At 42.5% G+C, this 16,730-nt stretch overlaps 1 protein-coding gene across 2 annotated transcripts in view; it reads left to right on the forward strand.

Moving 5' to 3' along the window:
- The first annotated feature begins 3,010 nt into the window (after positions 1 to 3,010).
- ERAP1 (endoplasmic reticulum aminopeptidase 1) overlaps positions 3,011 to 16,730 on the forward strand; it is a 42,959-nt gene continuing 29,239 nt past the window's right edge. For both annotated transcript variants that reach the window (XM_081053927.1, XM_081053926.1), the window contains exons 1-5: positions 3,011 to 3,152; positions 7,889 to 8,016; positions 8,586 to 9,126; positions 11,372 to 11,510; positions 14,055 to 14,189. In XM_081053927.1, coding sequence (XP_080910053.1) covers positions 8,600 to 9,126; positions 11,372 to 11,510; positions 14,055 to 14,189 — 801 coding nt within the window. In that variant the 5' untranslated portion in view covers positions 3,011 to 3,152; positions 7,889 to 8,016; positions 8,586 to 8,599. The remainder of the gene's footprint in view (positions 3,153 to 7,888; positions 8,017 to 8,585; positions 9,127 to 11,371; positions 11,511 to 14,054; positions 14,190 to 16,730) is intronic.

Raw genomic sequence — 16,730 nt, forward strand, 5'->3', positions numbered from 1 at the left:
TTGAACCAGGAATATCAAGAATGAGGGACACTGCTATTCCTTCTTAAGGTAACATTTAAAAAATTAAGTTTTGGGGCCATAGGAGCTTGTGGAGGTGTCTCAGGGACCACAGTGTACATTGGGGAAGTTGGGGAACGGGGTTGTGAGGAGGGTTTGGGAGGCAACTGGCAAAGACTGAATGGGTGGGTCTGTTCCACTTAATGAGAGCAGCCCTGCTTTTGTGTGTTTTCTACATCATGATTCTAGGTAAAATTTTACATAAAAAAGGATTGTAGTAACATTATCAAAATGGCAGCAGCTTTGGCAGCAAAAGAAATGAGCCAAGTGCTGACATTAATTAACTAAAGGCTAATGAAGGCAGAACTGATTCAATCAATTAGAGCAAAATTGAACTCCACTTGATCAAAATCTGGAATTCAATATAAAAATCATTGATCGGTAACAGCCCAAAGTTGTATATGCTAAAATGGCTTCAGCCCAAAATGGATTCCCTTCGTCTCGTTGTTCACATCTGGGACTAAGGACTCTGACAAGCCTTGGGAATGGAGGGGTTCAACTGATCTTCTTACACTATGCGGTAGATGATATTATTAGCATTTATCAACCTCTCCTTGCCCTTGTAAAGACCATGTATCTAGTCTGGCCAATTCCAGCGCTGAGGTGAGGAAAAGCTGATGCATAATTCTCTGGACTTGCTCTTTCCGGCCATGGTGATCTAGAAGGCCAAGTTTCAGGTGGATGTACCTATGAGATGACCAACCTCTGTTACCCTGAGTCTTGAGTGGCTGCACAGGGCAGAGTACCCTATCTATCTATCTACAAGGGCTGTGTACCATGAGCGAGCAAGAAAGCTTTCTTAACCTACTGATATCTTCGAGTTGCTTTGTTACAGCAGCATGACCTAATATCCACTGAGAGGAAATCTGGGGGCTCCAGGAAGGTTTCTCAGGATGCAAAATTTACAGGACTGGCTGGAAAAGAGCAAAGCTAGGAGTGCCAAGTGAAATGGGGACGAGGTAAAGTGAGGGAGGGAGTAAAAAGAAAGCTAGTTGTGTGATTTAATGATGGCGGGGGGAGGGAACCATTCATTTTGGAGTCAAATAGACCTACCTAGGGTTCACATTTAGGTTTCACTTTTTATTTTCTCTTTGACTTTGAGTAAGTTGCCAAACTCTCTTACTCTCTTCACCTATAAAATATATCTATATTACATGATTGTTGAAAAGATTAAATTATACACACACGTGCATATGGCTAGCAGGTAGCACAGTATTTAACAGTTGGTAAGTAATCGATAAACGTAGGTACCCCTTCTTCTGGCACGCTTTCCTCTAATACCATTTCTAAGCTTGGTAGTTGTTAAGTTTTGATCTCACAGACTCTGCAGCTGAGACTCCTTCAAGTTTAAAGTTCTCACTACAAGGTCTGCATCCCTCATATCCGCACTAGAGCTTTTAAACTAGAAAGGATTTGCCGCCAAATCCTCTGTCTTATTGCTTTGTTTGTAGTGCACTTGGATTCTGAAGAGAGAATCATGGCCAGTGTGAGTCTAAAGTCTGAGCAAGGGAGAACTTGTGAGAGAACAGTAGAGAGGACTTAGCAGTGTCCGCGTTTTCCTTATTGATGTTTCAGCTCCTTCTGCCCAGGTTCATATAAAGGCATTCCCCTGTTCCTGCCTCTTCAATTGTCATTCATAGCAACCTCCAGTCTGGTGCATTCAACTCCTTCCATCCTGATCTTCAAGAAATAATTTTAATGAAACTGTATTCGCAGCCTCCAGTCTGGTGCATTCAACTCCTTCCATCCTGATCTTCAAGAAATACTTTTAATGAAACTGTATTTGAAACTAAAGGGAAACCATCACATTCCAAAATATAACTATGTAAAAGAAAAGAAATGCATGAGTTTCCTGGTGGAGAAGCTCTCATCTGAGCAAACTGTGATTGCTCACTGACACCCGGAAGTTCTGGGGGCTATAGCTATTCACTGACACCCCCGTCACAATTGTGAAATTACTTGATCCCAATGTCCTGTTTCTTGTTGAGTTTCAGTGAAAAAAATTTCCCTTGATTCCTCCTTGGTTAACCCTGGGGGGGGACAGGGTGTTAATTTCATGTTACAAAATGTCCTTTACTGGAGAGAATATGCACAACAAAACTGCATTTTTCAAAAGGAGGCACAAGATTAGAGAAAAAAGAATTCAGAAATACTGTTTCAGTGACTTGAAACACCAGTTCTCAAAGAGAAGGAGGCTAAGAGGAAACGGAGAGGAGAAAGCCTGAGTATAGTAAGAAAAAGGTCCCAGAGGGACCACTGTACTCTCACCAACTTGTGGCATTTGGTGAGCATGAACGTTTGTGGGGTTTTTTTTGGCTTGTTACCTCATTTAGCCTTAACTGTTTAAAGATGGGCTTTTTTTGGACATTTCATCCAGTCTTAATGTTCTAAAGGAAGCGTAGAAATGATCATTTGATTTGGAAAACCCAGAGGGACGTTTTAATGTGGGGTGCAGAAAATCTCCGGGTCCAAATCCCCTCTGGGTAGTAACTGGGACACACCTCCTTCTTCACGGAAACCCCACAGGGTTCAGCATTTTGCAGCAACAAAGAGTAGTTCTGAGTTCCTGTTTCTGTCTGAGGCGGGCCAACAGCTCTCAGCCCGTTTGCAGAGACGAGATGATGGACACCTCTTGAGTCCAACAAGGGTGGAGCCCAACCATGCTTGGTGGAGAAGCAAGCTCCTGTCCGGCCTGAGTCACCTCCAGGAGTACCGGCCCGGTCCTCTCGTCACCAACCCCCGCAACGCCAAAGGCCGTCAATGAAAACAACAACAACAAAACCCTCCAAAGACACACGCAGAGAAAAGGATCCGCGTTCAGAAAGGGATGCTCCTTTGCACCCGATCCCCCTGTATTGCAGCCCCACTGCTTCCCTGGAGTGCCGCCCGCATTAGTGAATTCACGCCTTGGGAACGGCGGTCTCCCTCGCGTGGCCCCACTCCCGGGCTTCCCCTTCCCCAGCCTCAGCCCGGGGCTCCCCGCGCCACCTGCGAGGACTCGGACCCACGCGCCCCACGCGCCTTCCTGCCGCTCCCCGGGCTCTACTTTCACTTTCGGTCCCGGGGAGGACGAAGCAGGCGGCGGCGGCACGAGGGTGAGCTCGCTGGGTCCCGGACCCCAGGGGTCTGCGTGGTTGGAACAGGGCGCGGACCCCGGCCTCGCTCCGGCGCTCTCCGGGGAAGCCCGAGGGCTCGGGGCGCCGGGAGGAGGACTAGCGGCCTGCCACGCGGCCTGGGCCCAAGCCTTAGGGGGAGGGTTCGGCCCGTCTCCACCCCGAGGAGGCAGGGGGCGCGGGGCCGGCGCGCCTACCCTGCGAGCTCCCCGGCTTTGCCACTTCCCGACAGCGGCGGCCTCCCTCTGAGCTCCGCCTGGCGGCTGGGTCTGGCCAGCCGCGCAGCCCCCCAGACCCCGAGGAGGGCGAGAGGCAGGGGTGGGTGAGTGGCGGGCTGAGGACAAGGAGGACACCTGGCGGATAGTTGCCAGACACAAGAACGTGGCTTTGCGTGTACTACTGGGCTGGGGTGGGGTCGCGGGGTGGGATCGCGGGGTGGGATTGGCGTCTCTCTCCCTGCTTCTCCTGTACTTCTTGCCAAGCAGTTGTCTGTCCTCACTTTGGGCTCTAGCTGAGTTCTACTCCGATAAAGTTCTCGAGTTTGAGCAAATTCTTGTTTCCTATCTGGGTGCCTTACTCTCCAGGTGCACCTGCAAGTGAATTTCATGAGGAAGGAGAAGAGCAGACACCATTTCCACGGAGGTTCCCTGTGTAGCTCAGGTTCTGAAAGTAACAAGTGCTCTGTTTTCGACCAAATGCCCAGAGGATATGCTCTCAACTCAACTCAGGATGTGGTCATCATTTTTAAAAAATACTTAAAAAAAAATTGTCCAGAGCCTGTATTCCTAAGGAGTTGGAGTTGTATGTACTAGTACCTAGCATATTTTCAGGTGGGCCTAAATAGAAAAATACCATGTTTTTAAAAAAAGAATCAATTCAACATTTTTATTGCTTACCAGCAGTGATAAATTATTATCAGTGCTTGTTAATTTCCTTGTTCAGAACATTTTGGAAGAAAGTCCATTACGTCTTGATGATCAATTTCACATTCCGTAGTGTCTCAATAAAGAGAAGGGGGAGATAACCCAGAATGAGTTGCCCCTGACTTCCTGTTTCAGTGGGCAAAGTCAGAATCACCAAAGGCAGCTTAAGTAAAGTTCCTAAAGTATCTTGAACTCTTCCTGACTGTAAGTAAAGTTAGGTACTCTGTCACTGCTGCGCTTTCATTGACAACATTGACCGTGAAAGATGCTTTGGTAAAATCAGGTGCCAAAGCACCCACCGGAAGCTAGAACAGACCCCCCCCCCCCCACTAGAACTACAGGAACCAACCCTGCCAGTACCTGATTTCAGACTTCTGGCCTCCAGAACTGTGAGATAATAAATTTCTGTTCTTTGAAAAAAAAAAAAAAAAAAAAGATCAGGTGCCAAAGAAAAATATTTTTAAAACTTTAAATGAGTGCAGTCAAGTACAGGAAAGTCATTTAAACCCCTATCTCTGTGCTCTAAATCTGTATTCAACTGCCTCATTGATATGTCCCCTTGGATATCTCGTAGACATCACAAACGTACTAAAAAATGAACCCCTGATTCCCTCTCCTCCTTTTGAAATCTGTTCACTTCTGGTCTCTACCTCAGTAAAGGGAACACATGACTACTCACATGTTCATTCTAGAAACCTGGCAGCAATGCTGATTTGTCCTTTTCCTTATGCCCCACTTCAGAAGTTGAATCCATCCATCTCCCTGTGTCTGTGTGTCTCTCCCCTCTCCCACCACCTCTCCCTCTGTCTATTAACACCATCCCAGTATAAACCACTAGCTTACTTTGTCTAGACTACTTTCTTAGCCTCTTAGCCTTCACTCATGCTCCTTTCAGCTCTCCCTGCTCCACTCAGCAACCAGGGTGATTTTCTTAAAGGATGAACAGGATCCTAGGACCTTCTAGCTCAAAACCCAGTGGGTTCTCATTGTACTTAGGATAGGATCCAAAATCTTTAATAAGCCTACAGGGTTGTGTAGTGGTCTGGCCCCTGCTTATCTCTCCAGGCACGTCTTTCCCCCCGTGTGCTGTGCTTTGGGTTCATTGGCCTTCATCACCAGCACTGTCTCCTGCCTCTGAGCCTGCAAACGTGATCCCTGTTCCCTCTGTCTGGGAGAGTCTCCTCCCTCTTTTCTTAGCTTACTTGAATTTGTCCTTTAAACCTCAGCTAAAAGTATCAGAGAGCCCCACTATAAATTGGTATGACCTGTTATTCTCTCAGTATGTGTGTGTGCTTTTTCCTTCATAGGTAATCACGGCTGGTAACTATATATATGTGTACATATTTGTGTCAACTTGTTAAAAATCCCCCCCACCCACCACACACATATAGGCTGTGAGTTGGCTGACATCAGGGACCTTTGCTGTACTGCTGAGGTCAGCAAAACCCCTGGCACGTAATAGGCCCTCAATAAATATTTGTGGAATGAGTGATTGAAAATATTTTAACTCACTGAATCTTCACAACCATCTGTGTGACAGCTGTTATAGTACACATGAAGAAAATGAAACTGGGATTAAATCACCTGCACAAGGTCACACAGTATGTAGCAGAGCAAGAACTCAAAGGCCAGGTTTTCTTTTCTGACTGTAAGCCTATATATATATATATATATATATATATATATATATATATATATATATATATATATATATATATAGTATAGCTATAATATATGTGTATATGTGTGCATGTAGGTATTCTGACATTTACGCTCTCTGTATTACACGTTCCATTTTGGTTTCCTGGCACTGCATCCTCCCTGAGACACAGCCATGTTCTCTTTGGTCCTCTCTCCTCATAGACTCAATCCTGCAAAGCCTTTGATGTGAGGTCCCACTAGCAGCCCCTTCAGCAACCCATGGGCCTTGCTGTCAGCTCAGAACCAGTTGCAATTTTTGGATCTCCTCTTGACTGTTGGAGAACACTCAGGGGCTTCCAGAGTCCTCACATGCTTGAACCTGCCATTTTCCACAATCTTGGGGCATGGGCTGCACCCACTAAGTGCTGCCGTCAGAAATTCCAAATGAAAGCATCATACAAATTCCCTTTACTTTTGTTCCCCTGACTTCAAGAGAAATCCATCATCCTCCCCCTGCGAGGGGATGTTGCCTGAGGAGGTAGGGGCAGGAACTCTTTACTATTTTGGTGTTTAATCTTTATTCTTTTTCAAATTGCTCCAATCCTCTGTGGCTGGAAGCATCCTTTAGTTGTTTCCTAGACACAAAAACAAAAACAAACACCAAACAAAAAGAAAACCTGTTCTTCCTTTTCACATTTTTTTTCCTGTCTTATTTGGGTGGTGTCTTTTGAACTGGGATTATGGTGTCTGTAGTGTTGTTATCCTTTCTGTTTAGCCTGCAGACCTGCTCCATGGGAATGGGGAGGTAAGGTGCCTTTAATTGTGTGTTTTGGAAGGGAACAGGATGGAAAGGAAGGAGTAGGGGAGAGCACATCAGTAATTATCTTGAACTATTAATAGTATCTCCCCACATAGGGCTCAAGGGATGAGACCAGGGTTTAGCAAGGATTGTCTAGTAGTTTCTCAACCTGGCTCTTCAATAGAATTTCTGGGAAGTTTAAAAAAAAAATTCTGACACGTTGACCTCATCATCGTAGATCCCAGTTTAATGATTCTAGATAGGGTTCCAGGCAACAGTTATTTTTAAAGGTCCCTAGATGACGTCAGTCCGTAGCCAGAGTTGAGAACCACTGACATGGAGGGAAAGTCCCATGTATTACGATCATTTTGAGGGATCCACATTGCAGCATTACTGCTTTTCTTGTCTGATCCAAATGTCCAGGAGCTAGAGGAGTTTGAGGGAATTAGGGCCAATTACCTGGGCTAACCCGGAAGGGACTCCTGGCACTCTTTAGAGAGGAATCATTGTCTAAGAGAGAGAGAGAGAGAAGTAGGCTGGGTTCTGAGGGCATGGATTGCCAACTGACTTAAAATTCACATTCCTTTTGGGTCCTGTAGCCTTTAAAATAAAGTGCAAAATATGGTCTGTAGCATGACTCCAGCATGCTTTCGGCATAATCTTGGAGTCACTGCTTTCTTGCCTTGGGAATCGTCATTCTCCGTCAAGTTCTGCTGGGATTCCCTTCTGTCCATGTCAATTTCCTAGCAGCCCTTCACTTTCTCCCTTTTTGCTTGAGCTCTTACCCTGGCTCGCTCCCCCTGCAGTGGTTTTAATGCCCTCCCTTAGTTTCCAGATCTGACCTAATCTTGCAGAGCATACTCCTATGCTGGTCTTGCATGGTGGTGGCAGCTTAGAGTCACTGCAGCCAAAGTGCCTCTCTCCCTTCAGAAATATCATTCCCCCCAGAACCCTCTTTTATTATTAGTCTTAAAACACTCCACACTTTCTCTGTTGTGTTTCATTATTTGTGTATAAATGTTTTCTACCCTTCCAGTGTTTGAAGTCCTTGATTGTGGGATTTGTGTCTTGTGTATTATATCCCACACAGTGCTCAGGACACAGCCTTCTATGCAGCAGGCATTCAACACATATATTTGTTGGATTGATTGTAAGAGAGAATCCAGGTGACTGGCTGTGTTTGTCACACCCTCGTGAAAATCACCATAAACTCTTGAAGTGATTCCTGGCTACATAAATAATAAACTAATACTTGAATCCCAATGTTATTAAAGGTTACTGTTATGGATACTTGCCTCCCCTCCTGTCTTGTTACTCATCATCTAAGTCTCCTTCCTATGTTTTCTGTGTTTTAGAAACTCCGTACATTTGATAGGTGGGAAGCAAGGCGTGTCCCCCACTACAGAAGCTGCAAAGTCCAGATTCTTTCTGCACCTCCTTGCCTGGTAGTGTGCATACCTCAGCTTGGCTCCAACAATCAGAGGTAAGAGTCGGGACTTAGAATCGGAAACAAGCAATGCAAAGTTGCGGGGGCAGTGGAGAACTCACTGTGGTACCTGCAGCAGTGTCAGCAGCTGACCCCCAGGGCAGTAGGGCGGCTTCCCCCTGGTCCAGTGTGGGTGGGGAGTGGTCACCTGGTCAGATGACTCTCTGATGTGGTTCTGGCTATCCATCTTTGCCTTTTAATGAACCTGGGTTCCCAAATGTCCTGGCAACTCTGTGATCTATTTAGTGAGCTACTCAGGATCCTCAGCCAGAGCTTGCTCTGTTGCTTTCAACCAAGAACCCTACTGATAAATTAATCTTAATTTTGAAAACTAGATGATGTGTTTTACTAGGTGTTAATGATTGTTGCTGACCATCAACTTCTTTTTTCTATCAATCAGTTACATAGATAGAGAAGGTAATTTTGCTTTCAGGAAAACATCCAGTACTTTTGAAAGTTTGGATCTATATCTGCTAATTATGGGTGGATACATTCTGCAGTTGTGCTGTCTTGATAATATTTTAGTGACTCTTAATTTTTTTTTTCCTTTTCTTTTCTTGAGGTAGTTTGAGCAAAGAAGATGATATCTCTGTCCGTCAAATGGCCACTTGGAACCATGTCATTTCTACTTTCTTCACTGTTGATTCTCTTAACTGTGTCAACTCCCGCCTGGGGTCAGAGTAGTGAAACTACATCTCCAAAAGCTAGTGATGGGACACCATTTCCTTGGAATAAAATGCGACTTCCTGAGCACATCGTCCCAGGTCATTATGATCTTATGATCCATGCGAATCTCACCACTCTGACTTTCAAGGGAACCACTGCAATAGAAATCACAGCCAGCCAGCCCACCAGTGCCATCATCCTGCATAGTAACCACCTGCAAATATCTAAGGCTACCCTCAAGAAGGGAGCTGGAAAGAGGCAGTCTGAAGAACCACTGAGAGTCCTGGAATACCCGCCTTACGAGCAAATCGCACTTCTGGCTCCCGAGCCTCTGGTTGTTGGGCGCCCTTACACAATTGTCATTGAATACACTGGCAATCTTTCTGAGAATTTTCATGGATTTTATAAGAGCACCTACAGAACCAAGGAAGGGGAAGTGAGGTATTTTTTTTCCTATTTTTTTTAAAGCTTCGAGTACTGCCCATATTACATTATTTCAGATAAATTGTATTAAAATTCCCTTGATTCTTCAATTCTTCCTTTGGTTTTGCTTTTGTATCTTCTTTGTGAAGTTAAAAATGGCAATACTTTTGTTTTCCTTGATTTTTTACATCTTTTTTTCATTCTGTTTTAATCTGTTTTCTTGCTTCCAGCTCTATCAGAGTAAATACCTATTTGTTTATTTCGTTAAATTTCTGGGATGTGATAAACATTTTTAATTCTCTTAGCCTGTATATTAGTTTCTTAGGGCTGCTGTAACAAAGTACCATCAACTGGGTGGCTTCAAAGAACAGACATTTATTCTCTGACAGTTCTGGAGGCTAGAAGCCCGAAATCAAAGTGTCAGCAGACCTATGCTCTCTCCAAGTCTGAGTGGAATTCTTCCTTGCCTCTTCCTAGCTTGTGGGGGGCCATTGTTTCTTGGCATTGCAACTACATCAGTTCATTCTCTGCTTCTGTTTTCACATGGCCACTGTCCAAATTTCCCTCTTCTTATAAGGACCCCAGTTATATTGCATTAGGGTCCAAACTAATGGTCTCATTTTAACTTAATTACATCTGCAAAGACCATATTTCCAAATAAAGTCACATTCATAGATATTAGGGATTAAAACTTCAATATATCGACATGACCGGTTAGCTCAGTTGGTTAAAGTGTGGTGCTAATACCACCAAGATTTCCGGTTCGATACCCACATGGGCCACTGTAAGCTGCGCCCTCCTTAAAAAAATAAAAAAAAAATAATAATGACTTCAATATATCTTTTTGGAGGACACAATTCATTCCACAACAGCCCATTAGAAGAAATACTTTTCTCTCAGTTAAAAACTTTATTAGGGATCTTCACTTGTCTTGCTTTTAGTTCTGTTTTTAAGGAGGTAATTTTGAGGGGGAGATTTTATACTAAATTTTAAAATGAAATTTTATTTGTTAGTTGATTACACTAACTTATTTTTCTGATTTCATATTCTTTTTTGAGGTTCACAAAAAGTCAGATGCTACCAAAAAGAATTTTATTTTTTTTTTCCTCAAAAAGAATTTTTAAAAAAGTAAAATTTATCCCTGCTAGCTCCTCAAGATAATCATTCTTTCTATTTTAGGAAAGCATCCTTCCAGACTTCTCTTTGAATATGCAATTTTTTATGTAAATAGAGTAAATAGAGTATTTTATGTAAATAGAGTTGATATATTTTCTGTTTTATAAGGGAGTTTCTTACATATGTTGAGATGTTTTGTGTAGATAAATATCACTATGTATCATTTTAATGACTGTATTAAAATGTATGTTCACTGATTTTTTTTAACTAATCCCCTGTAGTTGGAGATTAGGTTGTTTTCAACTTTTCAGCATCAGCAACACTTGGATGAACATCTTTGTAAATCATTTCTTTAGAATAAATGCCTAGTAGTACTGTGTGTCCCCCGAAAACAAAACCTAGCCAGACAATCAGCTCTAATAAGTCTTTTGGAAAAAAATTAATATAATATCGGGTCTTATTTTACTATAATATAAGACCAGGTTTTTATAATATAATATAATGTAATATAATATAATATAACATAACATAATATAATATAATGTAATACCCGGTCTTATATTAATTTTTGCTCCAAAAGATGCATTAGAGCTGATTGTCCAACAAGGGGACAGCCTTGTTACCATTTTTGGGGAAATGGTAAAATTGCTAAATTAGCGTCTACAAATATTTGATATCCCATTGCCATATTCTTTGCGTCTACATAATCCTGTGTATTGGCAATCTTTTTAGAGCCCAAAAGCCAACTGATATCTCTTTTTAATTTACATTACATTGATTATTGAGGAAGATGAGCAGCTTTTTATATCTTTCCTGACTATTTGTAGAATCTTGTTTTGTAAATTGTCTGTTTATGACCTGTGCCTTCTAGTCCACTTGGTTGCTGGGTATATTCTTACTCATTTTAAAGAGCTCATTATCTGTTAAGGCTATTAACCCTTTGTCAAATAATTTTCAACCAATTTTGCCAGCTTTTTACTTGTCTTTTAACTTAGTTTAATGATAGCTTTTGTCACTGCACATATTTTTTTACTAATGGAATCCATCAATCTTCGGGAAACTTTAGGAATTAAAGAACACACACGCACACCTGTTTTAGAGTCTGGTGCTTCATGCTGCATTATTATTTCACTTGCTGTAATTTTAGGATCCTTGCATCAACCCAGTTTGAACCTGTCGCAGCCAGAATGGCCTTTCCCTGCTTTGACGAACCTGCCTTCAAAGCGAGCTTTTTAATCAAGATCAGACGGGAGCCACGGCACCTTGCCATCTCCAATATGCCCCTGGTGAGTCCGAGTTCCTGTACATCTACTCACAGGAGAAACCCATTGATTTGCTCTGACTTGTATTACCCAGTTAACATTCGGGTCACCTGTTTTGTTTGTTTTATTGCCTGACAGATTGGTAACTTTTCTTTTTCATTTCCCTATGCTTTTGTTTCAAGTAACAATTTACTTGTAGTCATAGAAAAAATTGTTCCCCAAAACATGCAAGATTTCAGTAAGAGTAACATTGCAAGTTATCTGTGCTGATGGGAGGGTTCTGTGTAAGGAATTCACGGCAGGCCTAAATGAGAGTGCCCTTCACAAAGCACTTTCATCTTCATTTTCTCATATGATCTTTTAAAAGGATTTTAGAGACAATGCTTTGTTGAATAAGCCTACATTTCTAGTATATAGTTATTTTCCATAATTTCTCTCTATATACTGATATTAACAATACAATTTGTAACCATATGCATAAAATTGGGCAGAAAGTAAAAGGAAGAAAGGGATCTTTTCAGATTATTATGGTACTAAAGGTAAGTAATGATAGGCAGCTCAGTTTACTTTAAAGAAACCATTATCCTCCAATTTCAAAGCAGATGTGGACAGTGTTCTCTCTGATTTTTCAAAGTGGTGAGAAGATGACTTTGCCAAATGAATGAAACTTACTCAGTAAATACCATTATCCTATGAGTCTGGTAGCTTAGAAAAATCATCAGCTGAGCTGTCATTCTGCAACAGTTACATACCAACTCCTGAAGCAGACATCTGTTTAGAAAGCTCACTGTGGATGATACTCAGGGTGGACTAGGCTTTGCCCGGAGTCCTGAAGGATGTCCCGCCTCATCCCTGTGCAATATCTTCCCATCGAGGGACCCAGAGCGCCACAGACCAACCTCTAGTACAGTACTTCTCAATCTTTAAAACTTTATATCCTCTGCTAAATACCTTAAGGAACGCTTCCTCAAACAAGATTCAGACAAGGGCTGTCCCCTGTGAAAAGCATTCTGCAAGTCTCTGCCAGGAAGGAACTTTTGTCTCCACTCTTTTTATATGAACATGTAAGAAGCAATTGTCATTTTCCTAATACAAATTTAAGATAGTGAACATGCAAATTATAGTTCCCTCCCCCAATATTACGTTATTGCTGCCTGGGACTGGAATTCTCTAATTAGAGAATTACAGCTTTAGGAGAATAAAGGAATAGGGAGAGACTGAATAAACAAGATTGGTGGAGAAGTTCATAGGCTCGTGGGGGGAAAGCCAGGAGCCCCTGAGACTTCGTGGAGATTCTGGAGTCTAAATCCTTGGGTATCCAGGACCCACTTGTTGAGGATAGGAAGATCTCTAATACGGTCTTGCCCTTGAGACAGGAAAACCTTCACCATGGCCGAATAGGAGTGGCCTGAACTCAGGCTGCAGACATGGAGTTGAGGGGAAGGACAGTGGATTCTCAAAGGATCCTTTTTGGAGGCTAGAAAAGCAAATATACCATTGGAACATGAAAGTGTTGGGGGCAGGAGTTGATCACATTTAAATTTGAATTAGTTTAATTAGCTTACTTTCTGAATAATTAGCACAACTTCAGGAATGGAAATTTTGGTTAGGGATGGGTAGAAGGCATTTTAAAAAGAAAAGGTAATTTGGGATCCTGCAAGTGTAAACCTAGGTTGGCTATCAGAGTTAAGGTTTAAATCACCAAAGAGTAATCGACTGGTGAGTAGTAAGAAGAAGGACCAGGTGCAGACAAACAGGTGGAAATAAGATTACAAGAATAATGCATGTGTAAACAATGGAATCCCCCAGGCTAGTTTTGGAGGATTCTTTCTCCAAAATCTTGCCCAGTGCTTTCTGTTAGCTGAGGTACTAGACTTTCTTCTTTGAGAGCAGACCTCTTAGACTGTACCTCCATCACCCCCATCCTGTTTATCAAGGCTGCTGCTTCCTGATTGCACTTAAAAGTTGATTCCAATGAAACAAATCAGAATTTGGAGGAGGTCTGCAGAGTTAGGCCCAGGCATGGGTTACTTTCAGTTGTTTAGGAAACAGAAGGTCTTTTTAGGTGGTATTTGGTTACACACTTGCCCAGTGTTGAAAATAGTTGACATTGAATTTACAGATAATTCTCATATCTATATGTAAGAACAAGTAGACTACATCTTGGCAAAACCAGCGATCTCAGTTTTGCTTTGTCCCATCCAATCAATCTTCATAAACCAAATATTAGTCAGTTTGTAGTCATCTGGATTTAAAGGAAATTAAGTGGTAATGGTTGCACATTACCACTGTGAATATAATAAAAGCCTCTGAATAGTGTACTTTAAAGTGATGAACTTTATGGTATATGAATAATATCTCAATAAAAAAAGAAATTAAGTAGAACGGTTTGGCCTTACTATCTAAATTACAATCAGTTATTGGATAGAGACATTTTGAAATAATTATACAAATGTCATGCCATATACTTTCAATATTGTGTCTGGTAGTTAGGAAGTTTCTTTATAAAATGTACTCAATGTATTGGATAATTGGATTCTTTGCTGATTTAAATTATTCTGATTTTAGGTTAAGTCCGTGACTGTTGCTGAAGGACTCATAGAAGACCATTTTGATGTTACTGTGAAGATGAGCACCTACCTTGTGGCCTTCATTATTTCTGATTTTAAGTCTGTCAGCAAGATGACCAAGAGCGGAGTCAAGGTGAACCTGTGATTGTCACATCGGGTGACCAGCTCGTCCTGGTCTGCCTGGGACTGTCCTGGTTTTAAAACTGGATGTCCACATTCTGGAAACCCCCTCAGGCTGAGGCAAACCAGGAGGGTTGGTCATCCTGTTGTCACAGATGCTCATATTTACAGTGAGATTTTAATAACAAAAACGTGGAGAGGCTTGGCCTGGCCTGGGTCATGGTCCTGGGCCCACCACTAACTGGCTCTCTGACTTTGTCCCTGCTCCCTTTGGAACTTGTTTGTACTTCTTTAAAGTGTATAAATTGGACTAGATCCTGCAGTGGTTTCTAAGGTTGTTTCTGGCTATCACTCTGTGCAGTTTGGAAATGAACATCACTGACTATTTGGGCAGAGAATTTCTGGCCACAGGAAGGAAGATAGAGCAGTCTGCTTGGAGTATTAAATGGCTCCGGGGAGAGCCGTTGGGCTGGGGAATACTGGAGAAAAAGATCCTGTTTTAAGGAGCATTTGATCCTTGTCTGAATATCATTGTGTAGTGCACAGCATACAGTTGTAGGCTGTGGCTCTGAATGCAGATACGTTTTCTGGTGAGAGGGGTGGGACGCTATATTTGAAGATACCGCATTTATTTGTGCTGGTTTTCACTGAGGCCTGAATAGTTAGGGTTTCTATGCTGAATTGCCTCTTGTTCCTATAGGGCTGGGGCTTCTTATCCTTGTGGAGCTATCTCTAACTCCACCTGGGGAGTTAGAGGTGATGCTTGAGACGTGGATGTAGAGAGCAATCTAAATTCATCAGTGAAACTATCAGCAAAAACACCCTCATTGATTTGCCCACTTTTATGAATCCTTTATGAACAATTGTCTTTTATAACATCTCTTCATACTGTGATACTGCGATTTATAATAAGAAATACATATTTGGTCTTCCTCCTGCTTCTGGCACAGAGCTCCAAAAATCCCTTAGAGTTTCCTAAGTGAAGAGAGATAAAGGTGCCTCTTGTTATGTTAATGAGGTGATTTTACAAAGCCCCTAGTTAACCTAAGGATGGGGGCTGGTTGCCAGGAACCAACCCTGTGATTGGAGGGAACTTGCAATCCCACCCCTTGACTTCCAGCTGGAGGTCGAGTTTAATCACCAATCGTCAATGATTTAATCAATCATGCCTGGGTCCATGCCACCATAAAACCCCCAAAGGACAACTTGGAGAGCTTCTGTGCTGGAGAATGTGTGGAAGTGCTGCGAGAGTTGTTTGCTAGGAGAGGGCACTGAAGCTCTGGGCCCTTCCCAACATCTTGTCCTGTGTGTTTTTTCATTTTGACTAATCGTGAGTTATATCCTTTGACAGTGAACCTGTAATCTAGTAAGTAAACTGTTTTTCTGAGTTCTGTGAGCTGCTCTAGCAAGCTAACCACACCCAAACAGGGTGTTAAACCTCCAATTTATATCGGCTTGTTCAGAAGTACAGGTGACCACCTGGATGCGACTGGCATCTGAAGTGGGGGTCAGGGGCCATCTTATAGGACTGAACCCTTAACCTGTGGAATCTGACACGGTCTTCAGTTCGATAGCATCAGAATTGAGTTAAATTGTAGGACATCCACCTAGTGATGGAGAATTGCTTGGTGATGTGGGGGAACCTCCACGGGGCCAAAGACCCTGCATGACACTCCCCCCAAAACTCCCCCATTGGAATTGGGCCCAGAACCCCTTTTACATACTAATATTTTTAGTGCTTTTATTTCTTTAAGCATACTAAACATACATTTTATATTCTGTATCTAGTAATTGTCATGGCTGAAGTCTTTGTGTATCTGGGTCTGTGGTTTGTGTTTCTGCTGGCTCTTGCTCACGCTGTTTTGTTCGTTTGTGAATATCGCGAATTTGTCTGTGAACTTATATTACCTGAGTTGAAGGTGGATTCTAAGAGAGAATTTGTATTTGCTCTTGTCAGGTGACTGGGAGCATTTACCAACCTGGGAACCACTTTAAATTATTGGCTTTGGGTTTTGGACCATCTGGTTATTGTGAGTCCAGCTGATAAACAGCATGAAGGTTGGCTGTTAGCTACAAATTCTCTGAGGAGGTCTCCCATTCTCTCCCACACGGTACCAAGCTTTGAATACAAGATTTTTTTCCCTTGCAGTCTCACCGAGGAAGGGGTAGGTTATTTCAAGTTCACCCTTACAATAATGGCATGGTCCTTCGGGGTTCAGCTGTATTTTTGCAGAGGTGCATGTCCTAATTACACTGCCTAGCAGGCTCTGGACTTTGTCTCATATCCCCAAGTGTTTCAAGGCCTTGAAAATCAAAGTTCACGTCCATCTGTAGGGGCCAGTGTCCTCAGGGCAAAAGCTGGCTGCAATGCTCCGCTGACTTCTGAGGGTCCTCTGTCACTTCATTTGTGGCCTGAGTGGTCTTTTCATTATCTCATGAAAACGTTTTAAGGAGACGTTTTTGTATATGTTATTCAGCATTTGTAGTTGTTTTCAAGAAGGGAGTTGATCAGGAACAGCCAACATTAATACAAGAGATAGAACTTTCCATTGCC

The sequence above is a fragment of the Rhinolophus hipposideros genome (assembly GCF_964194185.1).
Source record: "Rhinolophus hipposideros genome assembly, chromosome: 7".
Classification (NCBI taxonomy): Eukaryota; Metazoa; Chordata; class Mammalia; order Chiroptera; family Rhinolophidae; genus Rhinolophus; species Rhinolophus hipposideros.